Below are 24,073 nucleotides of genomic sequence, written 5' to 3' on the forward strand. Positions count from 1 at the left end.
ATTGTATGACAACTTCCTTAAGAAACCTTCCCGAAGAGATTGTCTATTGTGTGTGTCTGTGGGGGGCGAGGGATACCCCGTTTTCTCTTTATTCATTCTTTCTTCATATTCTGATGCTTAGAATACAGTTACCCCTATTTTGGACCATAGGGTCAAGGCCTTCAAGGTAGAAAAACAAGAAAGAAGGAACCTGAGTTTTTGATAACCTGAGGATACGATGAAGTGCCAAAACAGCCTCTCAGCCCTAACGGTACTTTTAAAATAGAGAGAAATAACTTGTTGTGTGTTATCAGTTGCTGTTCTGGATTTCAGTCAGGTAAATTATTGAGTCCATTCCCAGGGATTGGGGTCCACACATTATATGTCATGTTGACAGATTCCTTAACTACTGTTTATGAGGATGGTAGTTTTAGATACCGTTGGCTGTGTTAGCATATGTTCTTATAGACTGTATACTAGGTAGGACTCTTAGAGACAGGGGTAAAAACCACACCACCCGTGTGAAAGGATCCTGGGGTGGTGTCCAGAATTGTAGGAGGCCAGAAGTTCATCTTTCAGCCTGCAGCCAGGGACATGACCCCACCAGGACTTCTTTCCCTTTCTTGGGTTTGCTTCTTTTTGCCTCTCGGTTTCACTTACTGCAGACTGGCTTTTTCTGGGGAAGGTATGTGGCCATCTCTGGTGCTAGGCTAACTCAGATGGGAAAACGGCTGCCCCTCAGCTTCTGAGGGAAAGATATTAGGGAACAACTCAGACTGATCTGGCTGGGTCACATTCCCATCCTGGTACATGTCATAGAGCAGCTTGTATTTCGTGCTCTTTATTGTGGTCACTTTGTGAGGGTTGGGGAGATTGGAGCAGGGGAGGGTGCATGAATTGGCAGGGTTCACTGAAAACATTTGTTCCAAGTAATGGTGGATACTGTTTAGATAAACCAGTGCCCATTACAGCGAAATCATTTATAAAACGATTTTCAGTTAGAATCATCTTATTCTTTCTTGGAAGAAAGATTCATGTGTAAAAAGTTAGGGCTGTTAATTTTCTTTGAATTTGGCTTCTGACTTTGAAGTTGTGACATTTGGAAAAATTGAAGCTAAGATAGATAAATCCCTTATTTGGAAACATTAAAAATGAATTCTGGCCATTTTATCACACCATACAGTTTAACATTAGTAACCACTGAAAAGATGTCCCTAATTTCTTTTATCTTTGTGCCTATTGATTATAATGGTAATATTGGTGAATTGCTATAATCATGAATCCTTTTAATATAGATGTTAATATAGAAGTATTTTGGATATTAGAGTATTACATCCTGAAAAAAATATTTTAATGCCACAAAATCAATTTAAACTTCCAAAGAAAGAGCTGGTTTCAGGAATTAAAAATCAACATGCTTGACATACATGAAATTAAAAAATTTTTTTAGTTGTTGATAGACCTTTATTTTTTATTTATTTATATGCGGTGCTGAGAATTGAACCCGACACTTCACACATGCTAGGCAAGTGTACTACCTTAAGCCACAGCCCAGACCTTGATATACATGAAATTTGAAAAGTAAAAAAATGCCTTTTGGCATACTGAGTTACCAAGGTTTACTTAAAATCTTAACAAATCATGAACATCAATTCATTGAAAGGTCATGGTGTCACAGGGCTGAGCTTTGCTGAGGGGAGAAGATACAGTGTGCTCTTTCAGGTTACTTTCAAGTGAAATAGTAACATTTCAGAGACCTCAAAGCCAGAAGTTTATTGCTTGTGACAGTGCATATTATATTTATTAATCTGGTTTCAAGTCAGATGTCCATGAGGTACTTTGGAGCATGTTCCTTTTCCAAGGAAGAAGGAAAGACCTCAAGTTTTTCATTTTCCACAATTAAAGATAACAGGAAGATCACGGTGTTTGAGGTTACTTGGAGTACACTTTGCCTTGGTGTAATTTTGCCAGATCACACAAGGGGAGGGGAGGAGGGCTTTGATATTTTTTAACAGTCCAGGTCAGCTCCAAAGATGCACTTTGTGATCAGACACTTTCCTAGGTGATGTTCAGGGTACTCCCAAATAGGAGGAAGGAATGAGGGCCAAAAAGACAATCTTGCTGCAAGACATCATAGTATGAATTTTTCATCGTCTGGAGCAGCTGTATCAGGCAGTGCACTGTGTTATGACTCTTGTTTCCAGGAGTTTAATTCTACTATGAGGGTTGGTGACAGTGCATTATAGAGCTTCCAAAATGAACAGTGGAGAACAGTGCTCTTCCTTTATCCGTGAAAGGTACCAGTCCTGGTCAGAGATGAAGGGTCTGGTTGCTTCTGTTGCCCTTCTTCCTTGAAGCCCACATTTGTAGAGAGGCATTTCATCGTGTTTTCGTTTTTATCCTTGGGTAGGATACCATTAGGGTTTTTCTTCTTCAAAGAAGGGAGACATTCGTACCTTTAGTGATTCATGGTAATGTTTACGAGTAACTGAAGTCTTGGAATACGTGTCCAAGAAATGTCGTATTACTTTTCATTTGCAACGTGAAAAAATCTGTTGTGGTGGTATAAATATCTGAAGTAGTATGGAAGGGCCAGGACAAAAATAGGTTTCTGAGAAATGTGTGGCATTTGTGTTTCCTGATAATATTACAACTTTATCTACTGATCTCAGCGAGAACTTGTGGTGTCCAGATCCCTCTGGGCTTAGCCTTCGCTCCCTCGCCTCTTTCCCAAGGCCCGTACATTGCGCAACCAAGCCTCCCTCACAGGCTTCTTTCCTTGTGAGTTCAGACATCTCATGAGTGAAACTACTTACTAACCACCCAGTTTTCCATTTTGTTTAGATGGCTTTATACTTTCATAAGTCCTGATAAAGGAAAAGATCCTTTATTTATTATATCCTATTTGAAATCACTTAACAGATCAGATGTCAAATCCTGATTGTTATAATTTTTTCAGCCTCACTTTGTTAACTTACTCATTTTATCTCCAAATTTGTTTAATTAGATAAAACTCCAGTCAATTTGATTCCTAGTAGTTAATTTTGTAAACCTAAAATGTGAACAATTATAATAATAATGTTTTATAAAGTGGCATTTTTTTTCTGTATTATGATACTGTTTTGAATTTTGTTTTTCCCTGTACTAGTTCATGTAGGAAAGAGCCCTCTAGTGTTCGTTGGAGGAAATACAACTGGTATTGAACTAACATCTGGTCCTCTATATTGCCCCAGAGGTGACAGTGGGGTTAACACATTGAATCTTCCCAAGTTAACCAGTCATTGTTGTTATGGGTAGATTCGTGTCTGCCTTCAGAATCCATGTGTTGAAGTCCTAATTCCCCCCAAGGCAGAGGCAGATTCTGGCAGAGGACTAGCAGTCTGAAGATAGTTATCATTTTAACATAGATATTTAGCCCACCCCGTAGTCCCAAAGTAAAACTGTATATTATTAATATCTGAAGAATTGAACTGTATACTTTTAAAAAAGAGTGATGGGCTGGGATGTAGCTCAGTGGTAGAGTGCTTGCCTAAATTTTTTTCTGAGTTTGATTCTTAGCACCACACACTAAATAAAACAAAGCACATAATAGGACTCATTTGATGAGTAAGAAGCATCCTGTTAAATAAATAGGTGTTAGTTTGATCTCACAATGTGGGTGCTTTGTGGTTGTGTAGAGAGATATGCTATGTTTCAAAAACATGGTTCTCCAAGTTTCAGTATAGACAAATAAATAACATTTCAGGGCTATTTTCTTAGATGCTCCTACTGTGTTACAATTGAAAATTGAAAGATTTACTTTCTTGATTACATTTATAATCAGTATTATTTTATCGCTTTGATGACTTTGTTTCTCATTTCACCTTTAAAAAGCACATCCATATCCAGGAAAAGAAATACAGAATCATTTTTCACAAATGATAAACAACTTTATCATCAACTGTGCTGTTTGTAAAATAGTGGCTTTTGCCTAATTACATGCAAACTTTTTCCAAAATGTATTCCTTATAGAAATACAATTTATATAGAATAGCTCCCAGTCTCTTCCTGGGCATGGAAAGCAGTTTATCTGCATGCTTTCATTTCATGGTACAGATTTTCTCTTCATCTTGCCTGATTCCTGAGCTTATCAAAGATGCTTGAGATAGATCTGTAGTGAAACCTTAGGTTAAAATGCAAATGGCCCCAGGTGAGCTCAGAAGGGGTGGTTTGAGGATCCCAAAGACAACTTCACCTCACAGTTTAGCCCACAGTCAGCCTTGAATTAAATTTAATGAGCCAGGACTGGGATTGTGCCTCAGTGGTAGAGCGCTCTCCTAGCACGGGCGGGACCCATGTTCGATCCTCAGCACCACATAAAAAATAAAGGCATTGTGTTGTGTCCATCTACACCTAAAAATAAAGAAAAAAAATTAATGTGCCATGTCCAATATTCTGTTAGATCTTTCTCCCCATCTTCATCTCAGCTCATGAGCATGCTTTCTGTTTTACAGAGGAAATTAAAAGTCAGAGGAGAAAGTCTAATATTGGCCCATATCTCTTTATGTTCTGCCTTTTCTCTTTCCAATAAATCGTCCCCACCCTTCGCTCGGTTCAGTCTGTTCCCTTGCCCACTGAAGAACATTGCACCGGCAATCCTGCCCTCTTTGTCTGGATCTTCCAATTCACTCTGGGGTCTTCTCTTTTGGAAACGGTCATTTCTTCCTTCTCTGAGAGAACCCTTCTTGACTCACTTATCCGTCCAGCTCCTTCCATAGTAGCTTCTCTGTTCTTATTGTTTGGGGATTTCATTCTTGAAACCATCTTTTGAATAGATTTCCAGTAAGATTTTTGCCCTTAGCCCTTCCACCCCCACCACAACTTTTTCTTGCAAAGTCATGCATGTTCTCACATTGGTGACTCCCTTCCTCTTGGATACCTTTTTTACCTGGCTTCAGGATACCATACTAAGCGGGTTGTACCCTGGCTCTTGCTGTTTTTTTCCTTTGTTCACATCACTTCATCATCTAAACTATAGAGCATCGTGTGCCTCCGGAGTTGATCTCTGGAAAAACTGCTTTCTCTGCCCAGCTCTCTCTGTCTCGGTCCTTATCCCTTCTTTGTCATCTATACTTATTCTTGATAAAATCCTTTCATCTCATGGCCGAAAATGCCCTCTCTATCCAAGAGTTTTCTATTGCAGCCTGGGTCTCTCCTCTGAGCTCCAGACACAGATTCAACTACCTCCTGCCATCTCTCTCTGGATGTCCATAAGCTTCTCAAAATTAACATGTCCAAAACTCAGCTCCTGTTTGCTTATGCCACACCCTTCCCCTGACCTATGTCATTGCAGTTCCAATTTTCTGATGCCTCTAGCCAAAAACAGTGAAGTTGTCCTGGCCTCCTCCCCTCTCCTACACCCCATATCAGATCCACCAGTAAATCATGTTGTCTGTACCTTTAAAATTCTGTCACCTCCCTGGCAGTAGCTCCTGTGTGAGCCACCAGTGGTTCACCCTCCTCCAGGGCACTTGTCCATTTTCCTCACAGGGATCCTTTGAAAACAGCTTCAATCATGTCATTTCTGCACTCAGAACCCTCCCAGTGGCTTTCTGTCTCACTCAGAGTAAAAGCCAAAGTCTGTTCCAGACTCTGTGGGATTTCCAGCTCTCATGTCTCCTGCAGTTGCCTCATTTGTCGTCTGCTCCCTCCCTCGAACCCAGGCCCACTGGCTTTGTGCAGGTTCCTGAGCACGTTCCAGGGCCTTGATGTTCTGTCTGCCTGGAATGTTCCTCCCCCAGATATTTGTAGGGCTCCTGTCCTTGCTGACCTTAGATTTTTCGCTCAGGTATCATCTTATAGAGAATCCTTTCTCTAAAGTTGCAATGATTCCTCTGCAAATGTTCTGTCCTTCTCAGTTTTTCCATTCCTTGTGCTATTTCTTCACTGTCTAAAATATTTGATATTTTACTTATCATTTATTATTTTTTTTCTCCCTTTCCCCCACTTAAATTTCATGAGACAGAGATGTTTACTTAGCAAAAGCTTCTTATTTCTTTCACACTTTCCCAGCACACATCAGAATTATGTTTTAGACTTAATTAATCATCGAATGCTTTCATTGTTCCAGCGTTTTTAGGCATCTTTGCACATTTAGTTCTATTTTCCCAGCTTACCTCTGAGATAAGCATTGCGATTTCCATGTTGCAGATGATAAACCTGAGACAGAGAGGAGAGTGGTGTCTTTTTGTATAGACACTTATGGGTCTGGAGTGCAGCCTTAAACAGAGGACCTCTAACTCCATGTTATGTTGGCCTCTGATTTTGCTAACTCGAGAATCAAGGCAGCAGCAGTTAGACAAGTGCTGAGCTGTTAGTATGTTTGGAGCAAAGTGGCTAAGAACTAAAGCCTGGGCTGAGAGGAACTGTGTTGGCGCCTAGCCCAGGGATCAAAGACAAAGCTACTTGTAGGACTCTGGTTTAAATCACAGAGATACTGTACTCTGCTTTCTTTGGCCCCAAATAGCTTAGTCTTTCCCAATCTCATTATTTTCCTCTTCATTGGTTTAGCTTTTGATGTAGACAGTTTGTTTCCACATCTGTAAAACAAGATAGGAGGGGACCAGTGATTTTTTTTTAAGGGAACCTTTGGTTGTATAATTCTGAGATATTAAAGTCACTGTGTTACTCTTGTTTTGATTCTCAGTCAAAATGAAATGTCATTTTACTGTGGAAACTTTAAAATAATAATTTAGATTCTTAACTCATTAAATACAAAGGATCTCTGAAGTACTTTAGGATGAAAGTTAAAATGAAATGGTCAGACAGTGTCACTTTAAAAATGATCCTTCCGAGGCACCTGAGGCTGGGAAAATGTTTTCTTAATACAAATGAACTGTTTCATGACCTGGGTAAGCCTTCCATCATTCTCCATTATTGGAAAATTAGATTTTGAAAAGCCTAATAGAAATGATAACATCAAATGACCAAATTAGTCATTTCTTAAAAAAATGCTAAATTTCACTTCATGCCATTATACTTTTGGCTTCTTCCTTGGTTGCCTGGAGAGTCTACAAACTATTCTTCATCGTTTCTTAAATAAAGCAGAATCATAAAGGAAATCTATACTTCCCCTAAAGACATGCATTGCTTCCAAAACGAATATATTTCTTTTCCATACTAACTCTGAGGGAGAATAATTTAATTATCCATATTAGGAATTTATTTCAGCTTGTTTGTTTCCTCTTATTTTTCCCCGTTAACTAAGTCTTATAATTATGATAAAAAGGTTAATAATGAACCAAGCAGTTAAGAAGCTCATAGCAATTATAGAAGATGGAGCAATTGCTGTTTTTTGTTTAAACATATTTTAGGAATGGTATTCTCACATTCATATTTGTATTCACTTAAAAATATTTACTGAAGTTCATTTGAACTCTGTAGGGAAAAACCCCCAGAATATTATATCATAGATTAATCTTCTCATATCACCACAATTAGTAATTGTTGGACACTTGTGATTATTTAAACAGTATAAGAAAGGCAGTGGTCATCAAAATTAGAGTGGTTCTTTTTAAAGGAAGCTAAAACTTTTGCTCTTTGGTCCTGAACAATCTGTGTATTTCCTGATTGTAGACTCAGGAAATACTTAACTTTTGAAGCAATAACGGTTTCTCTCTTGGCTGCATAGTGATAATGTGGACTTAATTACAATGAAACTACCGTTGGCTTATATAAAAAGAGAATTTTTTAAGTGCATCAAAGTCCTAAAAATGAGGACGACATCAGTTTGACCTGTGCAGTGTGTTTATGAAAGACACCAGTGTTCAAGTGGCTTCCTGATCAGAGGTATATATATATATATTTTTTTCAGTACTTTTTATGGTATCCAGATTTTTTTCCCATGTTTGTATAAATCTTTAAAACATCAGTGTGAGGTAGTTGTAGAATTTGTTTCCTTTTGAAATTGTGTGAAATGTAGTTTTAAAAATACCAGTGGATCTCTGTGTGATAAGTAATTATGATAATATTAACAAGAAACAACAGCCTTGCATCAAGGAATCTGGCAACAAATTTTTGGTCTAGTCTGAGCAATTGCTTTAATGTCTGATTCTTAGTACTTGAATCTCAGCTGTTTTATTGAAGTCACTGAAGGTGTAAGGACAAAATACTTGCTAAAGGTGGCACTGTGCTTTTTTAAAATGCCATGAGACATTTGCAAAAAGCTGTGTTTGTTTTATTGTTTGTTAATTGGTTAGTGTGTGTTAATGAAAACAATTCCCAGCATTTCTGGTTTAATAATTAACATTAATTTTCCTTTTCTTGAATGTATGTTATTTTACTCTAAAAGTAAATACAGAATTGAATCTAGGTGAAATCTTTTTGACCATCTATATCGTTCCTCCTTCATGTTGCTCTAGGAAAAAACTCTAGTCTGCAGAGGTGAAACACAGCCTCTCAAAAGTACTGAGCAAAAGATTGGTATAGCTGGAGATAGAATATAAACCTCTTAGCGCCTGGTTTTGTGGACTCTTTTTTGTTTACATGGTGCCACAGAGTGAAAACCTTGCCTTAGATTGGCTGTACATCTGCATCCAGCTCTGTGGGATTTAGGCAGAGTCTGTGCAATGAATTATTTGTAATTAGAATATGAATAACTAGAACACATAGTTGGAGTAGGTAGGTGAAGGGCTCTGTAGCATTTGGAGACATTTTGGAAACACCATCACTTTCTACTTTGGGTGAACAGTGAGCACAGTGAGGAGACATGGCTTTCCATTTTTAAGAGTGCCAGATCTCTTAAATCATCAATAGATGATTCAAGACAATTTACGAATCCTGTTTCAATCCTGGAGAACTTACATCAGCATTCTGGGTAATTGTCTACTGCTTTGCATATGCCTCTGTTTGCTGATCACATTTTTTCAAGTTCTTCTGAGCACAGACCATTTTCCTAGTGGTTGCATGGAAGAGCTTTAGGAAGAAACAAAATCATCTCAGCTCAGTCTTTCTCACTTAAATGCTTACAGTGTAGTGGTACAGGAAAGAGATGCTGGAAAGATACAAACATACACAAAGGAATCAAGTTCATTCAACAATATTTATAATTGTACAGATGAACATGGTGGTAAACGCTGCTGGAAGAGAATTCTGATATTTAAAACACTATGTATATGCAGGTATTGATAGAGATTTTATTTCTCTTGCATTATTTCTCATGGATTCTTTAAGTAAATGCCTCATATGTTTTTGAGTTCTCTGATAATCAATTTTTTCTTCTATTATGGATATTTTACATTATCAGTGTTTTCCTTATAGTGTGGGATGAGTGTATAGACAGGGCTGTATAATGCTAAATTTTATACTGTATCTTTCACATAAAGATTAGCAGGAACAGAGCTGAATGTTGTTAGATCATTTTCTCAATTAGAGTCTCTGCATAGCCAGTCATTGAAAGTTGAGCTTCGTCACAGCCTGGGAGAAGGTATTAAAGGTAACTAGAATCTGTTTCATGGTATAAACACCTCAAATGATTGGAAGATTAAATTACCTGCTCAATTCAGAATTTAAGATGATAAGTTTTTGCTTATATAAATTGGGTCATTTTCTGAATTGCATTTAGGTGTTGAGTCTTGTGGCCACAGGGAGGAGTCCTGGGTAACGATAGAACTTCCATAACTAATCAGATTTTCACTTGAGAGATATCAATAAAACAGTAGTGGAAAAAGGCAACCAAATAATTCAGAGGATTTGACATGACTAAGGAGGAACTGGCCTCTTGTGCATTCTCACTTGTAGACTGTGACTCTTCAGGCAGCACCCAAATAATACCAACAGTTGTAATAAGATAAAAACATCTACGGATTTTTTTTTTAAAAAGGCCTACAGATAATAATTCTGATTCTTTAGGAGGCTTAGGAGCACACAGGTTAATAGTCAGATGAAAAGTGTTTTATGAACCTGAGTAATGAGGGCGAATACATCATTCTGTTAGGGCTTTGCTGAGTCCCCTGGAATCATCTGCCTTTTTGCAGGGTCGAATATCTCCTCACTTACGGTCCCATGCTTTGGTCTCCATCAGGTAGTTAGAGTACACGACAAGAAGAAAATGGCACAGGGCTAAGATTGCTAGTTAGGTGTTAGCACAGACACCTGGCTGTGTCCCCGAGACACGTTGAATTGTTCAGGGTGAGTCATCGAACCTTCTGTATGAGGACTTTATCCTTTCATAGGAAATAGATGGGCCAGCCGAAATTCTTGCAATTTTCCAACTTTGAATGCTCTAGCAGTGTATCCCAAGTAATTATGTGAAATAAACTAAATTTCTAGTTTTAAAATTGTTTCTAGAAGATGTATCATAGATGTCCGAATATGAAGCAACCCTGAACATAAGTGGTTTTTGCCTTTTCCCAAAGATAACAATTACTTAAAAGTTTTTTTGGGGTACCAATCACTTACTGAGACCCTATTATGTACCAGGAATTATTCTAGGCTCTGGGGAAACAATGGGGACACAATGGAAGAAGAAAGGAAGAAAAACTATGACCCTCTTAGAAGCCATACCGAATGGTAAAGATGTTATGCACTGTGGGGAGCAATGGAGCAGGGGAAAATCCATAGATGCTGGCTTTCTGTGTGTGTGTGTGTGTGTGTGTGTGTGTGAGAGAGAGAGAGAGAGAGAGAGAGAGAGAGAGAGAGAGAGAGAGAGCGAGAGAGAGCGCGAGAGCACAAGTGTGCACACGTGCATTGAGTGGGAGACACATGGGGGCGCCGTCTAACAAGTTGAGCTAGAGTCAGGTGGATATTTGTGGTAGGAGCCTAGTGTTCAGAGAATTTTAGGTAGGCAGCTGCCTAGCATGTTGAAGAACTAGCAAGGAGGCCAGTGTGGGTGGAACAGAGTAGGTGGGAAGAAAATATACTAGGAGATAAGATCAGGAAGAGTGAAAAATTGCAAAGTAACCATCTAAAGTCTTATGAAAGATGTGTAACTACTGACTGTGCAGATTTAATCTGTATGTCATACGTGGTTGGTAAGGACCACATAGGGTGATGCAAGGATTGTGGGTTTTACTGTTTAGAAATGGGGAGCTATTGGAGGGTTTTACAGGTGAGTAATGTAGGAGGGACAAAATTTCTCTTTTATTCTGTTAGGTTCCCCAGCAGGGACTGACATGAGACAGAGTAACATGTGATAAACATACAAATTTTATTTAGTAATTTTTAAATGTGACCCCTTACAAGAAAATACAAAGACCTAAAAAAGCAGTCAGGGTAACTGTTTTCATAGTAGGTTAGACAGAGAGTAGTAAATTATGAAAACCAGCCAGGACAAAGGGTTTGGGACATGGTGATTAATTGTGTGAAAGGGACTAAGAGATGGGCTATTTTAATGTGGCTTGTTTGGCAGGTTACTCTTGACCTGAACCCTTCCTTCCTTTGGTTCTGGGGGGACATCTTTCATGTGGGAGATGTCTTCTGCTTTCAGGAGAAAAAGGAGGGTCAGAGTGCCCTTATTGCATCTGCTGTAACTCACCTGCTGTTATTTCAAAATAATGGACATGCCAATGTGACATATTTTGGGGTGGCATGCTTTGGTTTTCTAAAGAAACATGCAAGAAGTTTAAGAAGGATCATTTTGGCTTTTGAAAGGAGGTTGAGGGATGTCTAGGAAACCTAGTTAAAGTGTACTGCAGTAGACCAGGTCAGACGTGATGAGTGGTGTCACTCTGTATGCATGTATCACATTTGCTCTCTGTGTTCACTTGTTGATGGGTATTTGGGTCATTTTCAGCGTTTTGTTATTGTGATCAAAGTTGGTATGAAGTTTTGCACACAAGCCCTTGTGTGGGCATGTTTTCTAGTCTTAGAAAAATCTCTAGGAGCGGAAGGGCTGGTTGTGATGTAGATCTGTGTTTAATACCAAAGAAACTGCCAAAGGGCTTTTTAAAGAGTGTGTCATTTTACATACATTCTGCATACAGTGTATGAGAGTTCCACTTGTTTCACACCCTTGCTGGCACTTACTTTTTTGATGTTAGGTTTTCTAATAGCAGTAGTGGTATCTGGTTGTGGTTTTAGTTTGCATCTTCCCTAATGGCTAACACTGTGTGTTGGGTTTTAATCTCCTTATCCAGAATGTTTGTTTTATCCTCATTGTTGGAACTTTGGTTCCTTTCTGTTAAAACTCATTAAAACTTTTAGAAGTTATCAAAAGATATATCATGTTTTCTTAAAAGTTTATAGTAGCCTATATAGTTTTATGGTTTTGTTTTTGGAAATTAATTCATTTAAAGTGAGAGAGTATAATACTGGTATTAAGTTTCAATCTGTTTATTCATTCATTCATTCATTCATTCTGGTACCAATGTTTGAAACCAGGGAACTCAATCACGAGCCACATCCACAGCCCTTTATATATTTTTATTTTGAGTCAGGGTCTCATTAAGTTGCTTATGGCCTTACAAAATTGCTGAGGCTGACTTTGAAACTTGTGATCCTCTTGTCTCAGCCTACCAGGCTTGAATTTTAATAAACTTACATTGAATTTCAACTTTACCTTGAAGTCATTTTTGTCATATAGCATAATTTAAGTTTCTGCTTTATCTTGTGCATGGTTTATTGCTCCCTAGATTCTGCCATTTAGGGTGAAAATCCATTTCAGATGATAATAACAGGTCTAGGTAAACATACATCATCTGAGAATTTTCTGCTGAACAGGTGTTTCAATTTTTTCCCCAGGTTCCTGATGTAATCAGCAGTATAAGGCAGTTATCTAAAGCAGCCATGAAAGAGGATGCCAAACCCAGCAAAGATAACGAGGATGCCTTTTACAACTCTCAGAAGTTCGAAGTCCTGTACTGCGGAAAGGTGGTAGTGACTCACAAGAAGGCCCCCTCCAGCCTCATCGATGATTGCATTGAGAAGTTCAGCCTGCACGAGCAGCAGCGCCTGCGGCTGCAGGGCGAGCCGCCAGCGGAGCCCGGCGAAGATCTGGTGGTCTTCGAGGCTGAGTCGCCTGGGTCCCCAGGAGACAGCTTGCCAGAGGAGGCGGAGGGCCTTGCCCACAGCCGCCCCGCGCTGCCCGCCGTGGCCAGCCAGCCCGCCCTGTCCAGCTCGCGTGTGTGTTTCCCGGAGCGGATTTTGGAGGACTGTGGCTTTGACGAACAGCAGGAGTTTCGGTCTCGGTGCAGCAGTGTCACCGGAGCCCTGCAAAGGAGAGTTCACGAGAACACCCAGAAATCACAGCCTCGAAGGAGACACGCGAGCGCGCCCAGCCACGTGCAGCCCTCGGATTCGGAGAAGAACAGGACGATGCTGTTTCAGGTACCAGCACCGGGCGCTCCAGGCCGGCTCCAGCACGCGTGGACGGACAGGGCACTGTCCTCCTAGTTCTTCCTGCTCACTCCAGTAGTTGTGAGAAAGAATCCAACTTTCATGTGTTTTCCCCTCAAATGCAGATAGTCCCGGTGGGGAAAGAACGCACAGGAAACCTAGAAGGCGAGAGAGGCAGACATAGAGCATGGGCTGCAGCCAGGAGAGGAAGAGGAGGAGAAAGGGCTCATGAGAGGAGCGTCCTGGTGACCTGGTGGAACCAGGGATGGATCACTCAGCATTCCATGATTAGTCCTGTGATGGATGCTCTTCCTATCTATCACCATTGTCTTGAGTTGATTCTTAAATAAAGATTTTTTTTCTTTTCTTTTTAAAATAACTGCAGAGAGACAATCTTTTCAGGATTTGGAGAGGCAATCTAGGAGTCTTATTTGGCATGGAGAGAAAAGATGATTTTTCTAGAGAGAAAGATGAAAACTCTAGAGACTCCTAAGTGTATTTCAGATGAGAACACATCAACTTACTATGCATACCAAAGGAAAGGTTAGAGAAAAACGACTGGCCTTGATCGTCCACTGGATTGATGATTGAATGATTTAATGCCAGCCATATGATGGGTGTAAAAAAAAGAGTTCTTAATTCTAAAAGTGTTTTTGAATGTCCTGCAGGGTACAGAAAATGTCAGACTCTACTTAAAGAACTTAAGTTACAACAGTGTTTTGTAGATGGTCTTTCATCTTCAGCTTGTTAACATCTGAGTTTTCTAGAAAAAACAGAATGACTTCCCTTTTATTCTGCTTTAAAGAACCCCAGAAGGAAATTCCATGGTGTACTTCAGTAAAGAGTCCCAGTGCATAATATTTGCTTTATCAGAAGTTCACTTAAAAAAAAGTGCATCCTGTCCCCACCCTGCAAAAAGTTCATCTTTTTCGGGGGCTGGGGGTCCTCTAGGCTCTTGGTTAATGATTAATGTACCTCTGGTCTTTTCTTTGGTGATATGTTTAAGTAAGTTTTCGGGCTGTCCACATTTTCTCTTTTTCTTAACAAGTCAATTTGTTAATTTTTCTGAATGGCTCTTTATTTAAAAAATTTTTAACTTAGTTCAGTTATGTTTATATCATTTAATTGAGTATTTGGGAGAAAGAATGATTATAGTATAAATAAGTAATTGATACTTTCAGAAATTATGAAATGAGGAACGATGGCACATTTTTGAAAGGTAATTTCTCATCTGAAAAATATTTTTTTCATCTCATAATTTAAGAGCAATTTAATTTTCATTATCTTTGACAAAAAAGAAATATTTTGATATTACAAAACTGATATTTGGAGTCAGAATATTGGTTTGAGGGGTTGGGGTTGTGGCTCAGTGGTAGAGTGCTTGCCTAGCACATGTGAGGCACTGGGTTCGATCCTTAGCACCACATATAAATAAATAAAATAAAAGTTTTGTGTCCACCTAAAACTAAAAAATATTTAAAAAAATACTGGTTGGATTGCATGTTGGAGAACATGTGGATATATCAGGAATTTGAATCTATTATTGCTATTTGAATATTTAGTACTAAAGTAAGATGTTAGGTCCTTGTGAGTTGAAATTAACTGGAGTACTTTTATTTTCAAGGTTGGGCGATTTGAGATTAACCTTATCAGTCCAGACACAAAATCAGTTGTGCTAGAAAAGAATTTTAAAGATATCTCCTCTTGTTCTCAGGTATGTATTGAGTTGTAAAATAGTTTTTGAAGAAACCCATTAATTTTTTTCCCCACAATTATCCACAGAATAACTAGGCATAAACTCCCTCACATTTTAATGTTCTTTAATTTTTAATTTTTTAAAAATAAAATTTGTTATGAAAAATTAAAATTTGTTCATTGTTTATGTAACAAATCCTGTCCAGGTCCCTTAGTATCCATCCTAACATTTGTCTTCATACTAATAAGCTCTTTCTTTTTGTCATGACACTTCATCAAATCCCTTCCACTGCTGGAATTTTTTGGTGGTGAATTCTTTTCAAAGTACTTCACAGTTAGTGTTCCTTAACCTTGGGCAGTGGGACTTGTGGGTATAACTGAGTCATATTTGCTCTTTATACCATAGCAGGTAGTAAAAGGAGAACTAGGGTTTTCAGCTTCTGTTAATGTAAATCTTAAATTTTGAAAAGAACATTTTTGGTATTTTTGTTCTTTTATTTTTAATTCACAAACTATGTATTTAAATGTTGTTAAAATATTTGATACAGCCAAATGTGTACAATATTATAATGTTAGGGAGTTATGGTTCAGTGACAGAGCACTTGCCTAGCATGTGTGAGGCACTGGGTTTGATTCTCAGCACTGCATATAAAATAAAGGTCCATGGACAACTTAAAAAATATATGTATTTATATAAGATTATAATGTTAGGCATAAACTAGCATCCTAAGGACCCAGGGATTGATAGTATTTTTTTCTATTATATGGATACACAAAATTATTTTGTATGTATCAACATTCTGTACTCCAGTAACTTAGTGGCACATCATTTTAAGAGGAACATATATTCTACATTTCTAAATTCCTATTTAAAGGACACAGAAATGTGGTAGAAATTCTTTTTGGTACCAAAGAATTTTGGAAAATTCTTAATTTACCTGAGAAAGAACTTATTAAGTATCCTTATGATATGTTTCCTGGGAATTTCTGTAAGATCATAAGCTTCACGAAGGCAGGTGTTTTATGCTTTGGTGTCCTATTCTGTGAGATGTTAGAATAAAATGAAACTGTTACCTTAGGTGTTTGGTAAATGTTGAGTGAATGGGCCCTTTCTACAGAGTGGGCCTTGTGCAAGTGCTGGAGAGAAAGCACTGCATAAACCAGGTGCAGTTCCTGCCCCCACAGTACCAAGAGACATCCTTAAAAGCACACATGTTTCTATGCCCTCCTGTTCCCCAAGTCTCCCACTAAGAAAAATAGTGCTCATGGAATATCCAAATGAAACAAGTTAAAAAAATTGGAAGAAAAGGAAGATCCAAATATATAAAACTGGAAGTTCAAATACAATTTTGCTCTTCTTTTTTTTATTAAAGGCAAGCTCTGATATTGTGGTTGAGGAGAAGAATTAAACAAAAGCATGAGGGAAATTGGTGGAAAGTTCTCTCATTACAGTACCTCTTTCCATGGACTCAAGCTGATACAATGCCACTGTATTAAGAAATAGGCCTGTTTTTGAGTTCTGCACACCTACAAATGTTTCTTTCTTTAAAATCTGTATGACTGTTTTCCTGGCAAGCATGGAGAATAAGGGAGTGGCTTTTTTTTTTTTGCTGGGAATATTGCCAGCACCTGAAGACCTGCTGAGCTAATGAGGTTCTGTGAATTTTTCCTATTTAGTACTCAGTTAGTAGAGACTATTCCCACCACACTCCGCTGGTGCTGGAGATGGAACCCAGGGCTTCACAACATGCTAGGCAAGTGCTCTACCACTGAACCACACCCCAGCTCCCAAAAATAATCCTGAATCACTAATGAGTTGTACCACACTGCAACCTTATCCCTCCTTAGCAACCCAGCACGGTGTCTCAGATCTAGCAGATTAGTTATGTTTAAGCACAATTCTAATTCTAGAGTCTGTTTTCTTCTCACTTAGATTTAGGTGATTTTAAGACAATTTTAAACTTTTTGTCTATCTTGCTTTTCAAAGTACTGTGCTTGCTATTAAAATAAGGTCATCTACTTATTGGTATGCATGCCAATTTAAAAAAAATATCCATCTTTTACCACTGAGGCTCTTTGAGTGTCTATAAATAGATATTCTAGTATTTCATTCATATTTCAGCAAATTGCATAGTATTTGAATATTGTCAGTTGTAGTTTTCTTAAGATTCTTAGCTACATATAGAAGACTGCTCTTCTAAGAAGACAATAAATTGAAAACTGTTACTTGGAAACCTTGGAGTAGTGGATTTATTACAAGGTTCAGTGGATCATGATATCAGTATTTTTCTTCCTGTGGCCCTGAGTCAGAGTGTTTATCAGAAACAAAACAATCTGAGCTGGTCTCATCCTTTATATTATGAGTCAACAGGCCATGTGTACATTTGCTATGACATTATGTTCCCCATCACTTTTCTGTGAAGGAGAAATTCCTGAAACTGGGAAGGTGTAGAAGCAATGTTGATTCCCATGGTTGTTAAAAGGACATGTTCCCATAATTTCAGTATTATTCTTCTTTCCCCTCATCTAGGGTATAAAGCACGTTGATCACTTTGGCTTTATCTGCCGGGAGTCTCCAGAGCCTGGGATGAGCCAGTACATTTGTTATGTGTTCCAGTGTGCCAGTGAATCTCTGGTGAGTGGTGTTAATGCTAACCGTGTGCTTCTGCCAGCACATCTCTCTTACAGAAGGCTTGTCTTTGTGAACCCAGGCCTCCGAGGGAAAAGAAGAGGGCATCTAGGAATATATTTTTACCCTTCCAATCAGCACTGAACTAGAGAAACAAAAACTAATTGCTGTGGCAGTTTTTAATTCTGGATATACTTTTCATGGATTTAACAAACCCAGTCATGGTACTAGGAATAGTTTTAAGAGATCCGAAAAGACTAGTAAGAGAAAAAGCTGTTACTTTTTCCATTGTTCAGATAACAAGATGAGAAAAGCAATCACTTTACCTCTAAACCCTCTTGCCTTGTCTCACACATAGCTTTTGGGGAGATCCCTGATAACTAAACCATAACAGCAGGTAATCCAGCCCAGTATCTCTACCAGGGAAACACATCTACTTAAGAATAAGTAAATAAGCAAGGCAGTAATGTCCTCATTTCCTTGGTGCATCTTATAGTTCCCCTGCCTTCACGTTCCCGGTGAAAACACTTTTAAGTTAGGAGTAATGAAAAAGTGAGAATGGATTGGTATGAAGGAACTTTTTGACTAGGGCCCCCAGGTCTCCACATTTTTTTTCTAGGGAATATAAAATTTCTGTCCCTAATAGTTTCTTTTTCTAGAAAGTTCCATACGAGTTTCACTTTCCCTCTAGATAATTAACCATACTTAGGAAATAGTCATCCACATTAATTCCAGGTGATCTGTGTTGACTAGGTTCACTTTAGGATGTGAGATAGAAATATGAGGGTGGTCATTAGATAGTAATAGTGGAAGGCATGGGGGTGAGTGAACACCCAGTGGGTAGAGGGAAAGAGAACCATTGACAACACTAGAAAAATACAGCCATGTAAGTTTGGTAGCAAAGGATAACATAAGGAGTGTGGCCACCTGTGCCACACTCCTTATTCACCCCTGGCACTCATACCTCCCTCCTTCCCACCTTGTCCCTCCTCTTGTCTAAGGCTGATCCTTCTACCATGTTCTGGATCCCATCCTGCCCCGCCTTTTCAAAACCTCTTGTGGATCCCCAAGTTTTTATTTAGGCAGCACCATTTACCCAACTCTGTAACTTAAGGACCTTCATGCATTCCGTCATCTTCTGCATCCCGTTGTTTGCCAACACCTGTTGACTTGAAGATAGGCACGTCCCTTTCTTCCATCCTCCTTTTCCTCTGTGCTCTTTCTGGGGATTCTTCTTTATGTAGACTCCTTTATCAGTGATCTTCGTGTTCCTTCTGCCACCGGGTTAATCTGTCACCTATAAATTTTCCACATTAAGTTGGAGTTTGATTTCTCACCAGATCCCACAGGAGCCTAGTATACACTTTCTTATTAAGGGATGGTAGCTAGCTGGTCCAGCATGGGGTGGGGCTACCTTCCTTCTTCCTCAGCCTCTTGTGCTGTGATTCTCCACACACACTGCAGTGCCGTGCCCTTCACAACTGTGCCTTCACCCAGGTGGCTCTGTCACAAGCTGTTTTCTGAGCCAAACCACAGAGACGGGTTTGATCATTAGTGTCATTGTGCTTACAGAAACCAGCAGGTGATGAAATGCATGGGGCATACATGCCAGCAAGGATCCCCCCTGCCCAGTATTGGGGATTGAAACCAGGGCCTTGCACATACTAAGCCGGAGCTCTACCACTGAGCTACACTCCCAGCCCCAGCCTGAGATCTGTGATTTTAATGAGTGTCCGAAGGCCCCTGGAGGCTTGGGGGAGTGCAGCTATGGTTCAGAGGTCACTGTCCACTCTGTAGGCTGAGGAGATGACTGTGGCCAAAGAGGCCACAGCCAGGGCTTACTGCTTCCCATCCTACCAGGCTGGGTCAGGGGACCCTGTGGGCCTCAAGGGGTCACCCTCTGCTCTACAAGGAGACTGTGCAGGACTGGAGTTGCCTCTTTAGTGGTCAAGCAGGTGTGGGCCCACCTCATCATAATCTGAATGCCCTTCCCCTTCTTTTCATTCAAGACCCAGCCAAAATAGCACACCCTTCTGAAGGCTTTTGAGTCCCTTTTCTGAGGAATTGAGTCTTTTACTGTCCTGTCATTAGGACTCTGACGACACTCTGAACAAGTCTCCTACAGTTCCTGCCAAACAACGGTCTTCTTTTATCTGTTTGCATTACTAGCCGTTCCCCTGTCAAGTTCACAGTTTGGCTTATTTCTCATTCAAGTTATCTCCTTGTACTGTTTTTGATAGTTGGTTTCTTTCTTTCTTTGTGGGGATTGTATCAGGGCCATGTGTGTGCTGGGCAAGTGCTGTACCACTGAGCTATGTTCCCAGCCTGGTATTTTCATAGTTTGAATGATGGAATGAGCGTATCGCTCTTAACTTCAGGCATTTTCCTGGTGTTGGCCAGTCTCTGCTCACTGCATCCCTTGCATGAAAAGGAAGGCTATGTAAACCCCCTTTTATTTCCATTTTCTTTCATAGATTTTTAGTGTCCCCCCCCACCTCCAATGCTTGTAGAATGGGTTTTGAAATGGAATTGCAGAAGGTCTTGGACATGCTGTCTTTCCACCTATCATGCACTGTGACTAAGGCAACAGACTGCACTGGCTGCAAATGCCCTTCTGTTACTTAAACCATTTTCAGAGTCCAAGTTTTAGCCCCATTATTCTTAAGAACAGCCCCTGCTAGGATCTTTCAAACCCTATTTAATTTTATCACTAATCCTCTTAAAATGAATAGTGAGACATCAGAGCTGCAAGCCAAAAGAAACATTAAGTGTACATTTCATGCATAATAGACGGATGGCTCAAGCAGCCAACAAACAGAGCAAAACAAAATAGCCAAATAATGTCAGTTCAAGCAGTGTTAGATTGATTGATGTGGCTTGGCAGTTGTAGAAGACAAAAATATTTCAAAAGGAGTGCATGCTGACATCTTTTCTGAGTAACAGGAACACACAATTAGCATTTTCTTTTGCTTCTTTGTAACAGTTGTTATGAGTTGGTAAATACTATAGTGTTCTGAAGGGCTCCAGAGGGTTGCGGTTAAGTTCAGATGCTTAGTGATCCCTCTCGCTTCCTCCTTGAAAGAGCATTAAGAGCTCATCTTGTCTAACCAACTCTTCAAATTTGTAGAAAACAATTCATTAAAAGTGCTTTCTCCAAAATTGATTTTTAAAGAGTGTGAAGAAAACAAAGAATATCTAAATTCCATAGTTGCAGAGAAAACTATTCAGGGAAAGTATAACCAAAAGGAAGAAGAAAGGGAAAAAAAAAAATCTATGTTACCCAAGACTCAAAATTTATATATTAATAATTAATGAAATAAGCATGGTATTCATTATAAATAAAATATTAGCATATTGATAGGAGAATGAGGTATACAGTCTAGGAAGTTATCTTTCTCTTATATCTGGTATTGATTAAACTAAAAATTAAATCTCTAACTATTAAGGAGCAAAGTTGAGAAGATAGCAGGTAAAAAGACAGATCTCAAACTTGAATTCCGATGTTTTCAGGAATGAGCAATTATCTATGGAATGTTTTTCATCTGAGTAAAAATGCAAGTAACTGGAATTGTTTATTTAGCCTAGGAACTATGGGAGGAGACTTTAGGCATACAAATGGTCATGTGAGAATTTACACACAATATAAATTGTGACTGAGAGGCTTAAAATCTAACAAACATAGAGAGCACTTCAATATGTGGGTGACTGGTTAGCACTGAAGTAGAACATTACCTTGTTAACAGTTGTTAAAATGGATCAGTGCCATTCTTTATTGAATACTTTGTAAATTTAAAATTTCCCAGAGAATTAGACTAGATGATCTTTTGAAGTCTTTACACAAGTCTATTATTCTTAGAGACTTAGTTTAAAATGCTATATAATACCTAAATTTGGTTATAATGCTTATGAGTATTTATTATATATTTTCTCCTTCATATCATAAATTAGTTTTATTTGTCCAATCTCATGCTTTTCACTGAGAATGTGATTTTTGTCAGATGGTAATGCCAAGAATATTTTCCTTTGGTTTGTATATGATTGATTTGTCTTTGCTCATTCCTTAGCATTTAACCTTTTTCATGACTTATAGTTTTTTGTTTTGTTTTGTTTTGTTTTGGTATTCTTAGTGTAATAATTTGAACCTTTGGTTGTTCTGATCTCATGATAGAATATATAGGCCATCTGGAAAAAGTTGTGGACTTCAGCAAACAAAACATTTAACATTTTATTAGTCAAAGTGTTTAGTAATACTTGTGGCTGGGAGAAGTTGGTAGACACATTTTAGACACTTTTGAAATGGCTTCTTGTTTCATCTAGAAATAGAGAATACAAACATTCAGTATTTCCACAAGAGGCTTTACAAGGCAGTATAATTAAATGACAGATGACCAAAACTAAAGCTATTTATGTTTCTAAGCCAATTTCCAACCCCTTCAGTGTCTCAAGTAAATGAGAAACAAGGACATAGAAATAAATGGATATCTGCATAAATAATTAAATTACCTTAGAATATAAAACAAAACAAATAAAATCAGAATACAAAGCATTAAACATGAATCACATTTAGTTTTAATATTAGAAGTATTTATTTTTAATTATAGTATAAGATCACATGAACAATTCATTTTTATTGATGGAAAGTGAAATTATTCATAAACCTTTTTAAGATTGGTAATATAATAAAGCATAGCAATAACAGCTGACTGCTTAGTGTTTGATCTTTTATTTCAGTAATATTTGGAGAGCAAAGTTTCTTTATATTCCAGGTTCCTCATATACTGAAATGCAGAAGTAGATTAAATTCTTTAGATAATGACTTATTCTTAAACTAGGCCATAGGGGAAGGGGAAAAATAAAGTTAAAAAAGAAAAAGTGGATTGCCAAGTATGACCAATGGTTTTAAATATCAAAGCTAGTTGGGATGAGGCCCTTAGAATTCAATAGCTCTGCCATGTAGGTTTCAGAATTTGATCTACATTCTAGAGTACGTGAAAATCGCATCTTTTTTTTAAAAAATATTTTGTTTATTTAGTTGTAGTTGGACATAATACCTTTATTTTATTTTTATGTGGTGCTGAGGATCAAACCCAGGGCCTCACATGCACTAGGCGAGCGCTCTACCACTGAGCCACAATTCCAGCCCAGAAAAGTCACATCTTGTATTGGTGATTAGGTCACTGAAAAAGGAAGGTGCAGCCTGAGGGGTTTAACAGTGCCTAAGGATGAGCTGTTAGTTGGTTTCAAAGAAGCAACAGGAAACTAAAAGGCTAGATTCAATGTTCTGCACTGGGTCAGTGGAAGAGCAAGAAAGAAACCAGCTGGATATTTGCAAGCTGCTGGCTTAACATTGAGACCCAGCTTCTAGATATCCAGATGTCAGAACTGTTGTAATTCAGAAGTGCAGTGGTAATCCATGGGAAGCTGTGGAGGTAAGACCAGCAGTGATCATAAACATTTCCCACTGTTATTTACATTGATCTTATTTTCCCCCAGAACTTCATTTAAACACTTACTTTGTTTATTTTTCTATTGAAAGTGATCCAGAAGAATAAACAATTAACACAAGTGACTGTTGAACCGCTTTTGTTGTTCCTTATATATGGCAGGCAAAACTTCCAAAGAAGTCTTTATCTGATAAATCACTTAATTAAACCGAGTCCTGATCTACTAATTACTCTGTCTAAGATAAGGTAACCCTCCATGGGATTTGAAAGTTGCATTCAAGTAGCTGACCAGTATTATATTACACATACTGAAATGATCTTATTTCATCCACCGTCCAATTATAATAGATGCAAGGTCCTACTTTTCAAGTTTAATATTTTGTCTCTGCCAGCTCTGTAGTCATCAAAATTCTATTATTTATTATTTAGTCAGTAAAGGCTCACATTGCCATTGGGTTTTTAGTGTTTCCAAGCAAGCCAACTTTTATCGACCTGAGCTTTGTTCCTTCTCGTAGGTCGATGAGGTAATGCTGACTCTGAAGCAGGCTTTCAGTACGGCTGCTGCCCTACAGAGTGCCAAAACTCAGATCAAGCTGTGCGAGACCTGCCCCATGCATTCTTTGCATAAGCTCTGTGAGAGGATTGAAGGTACAGTATAACTTGGCCTTGGCAGAAGAGGAGTTTGCTTTGGCATTTGAGAAATGAGAAAGTCCCTACTGTCATTGAATACTTCTTTGTTTCTATGTGAAATGAGAACTCAGAGAATCAATTCTCATGTCCAGTCAGTTCCAAATGTGCTGTCAGTCTCTTAGATGCTTGACTTTCTCTTCTTTTTTCCTTCTGAAGGCAAACTCAAGGAAGGGACTTGAGTTCCCACAGTTCTCAAGACTCTGCTATGGACACAGTTGGAACTGACCAAATATTTGTTCACTGAATGAAGAGAGCAAAAACCATCACAGCTGTTTAATTCTTTCTTTTGTTTCCTCTCACTTGTTAATGTGTCTCTTTTCTCTAA

General features: G+C 38.6%; 1 protein-coding gene and 1 long non-coding RNA gene across 4 annotated transcripts in view; one reads left to right on the forward strand and one right to left on the reverse strand.

Annotated features, from left to right (window-relative positions):
• Tbc1d4 (TBC1 domain family member 4) overlaps window positions 1-24,073 on the forward strand; it is a 185,284-nt gene that overhangs the window by 103,365 nt on the left and 57,846 nt on the right. For all 3 annotated transcript variants that reach the window (XM_040281403.2, XM_040281406.2, XM_021726092.3), the window contains exons 2-5: window positions 12,697-13,281; window positions 14,915-15,004; window positions 17,516-17,620; window positions 23,574-23,706. In XM_040281403.2, coding sequence (XP_040137337.2) covers window positions 12,697-13,281; window positions 14,915-15,004; window positions 17,516-17,620; window positions 23,574-23,706 — 913 coding nt within the window. The remainder of the gene's footprint in view (window positions 1-12,696; window positions 13,282-14,914; window positions 15,005-17,515; window positions 17,621-23,573; window positions 23,707-24,073) is intronic.
• Window positions 1,768-6,338, reverse strand: LOC144365036 (uncharacterized). The gene is made up of 2 exons (XR_013423313.1): window positions 6,135-6,338; window positions 1,768-4,371 (listed from the first exon to the last, which is right to left on the reverse strand). It is a non-coding gene; the product is annotated as an uncharacterized LOC144365036 (long non-coding RNA).

This window comes from Ictidomys tridecemlineatus, chromosome 6, assembly GCF_052094955.1.
Source record: "Ictidomys tridecemlineatus isolate mIctTri1 chromosome 6, mIctTri1.hap1, whole genome shotgun sequence".
Taxonomy (NCBI): Eukaryota; Metazoa; Chordata; class Mammalia; order Rodentia; family Sciuridae; genus Ictidomys; species Ictidomys tridecemlineatus.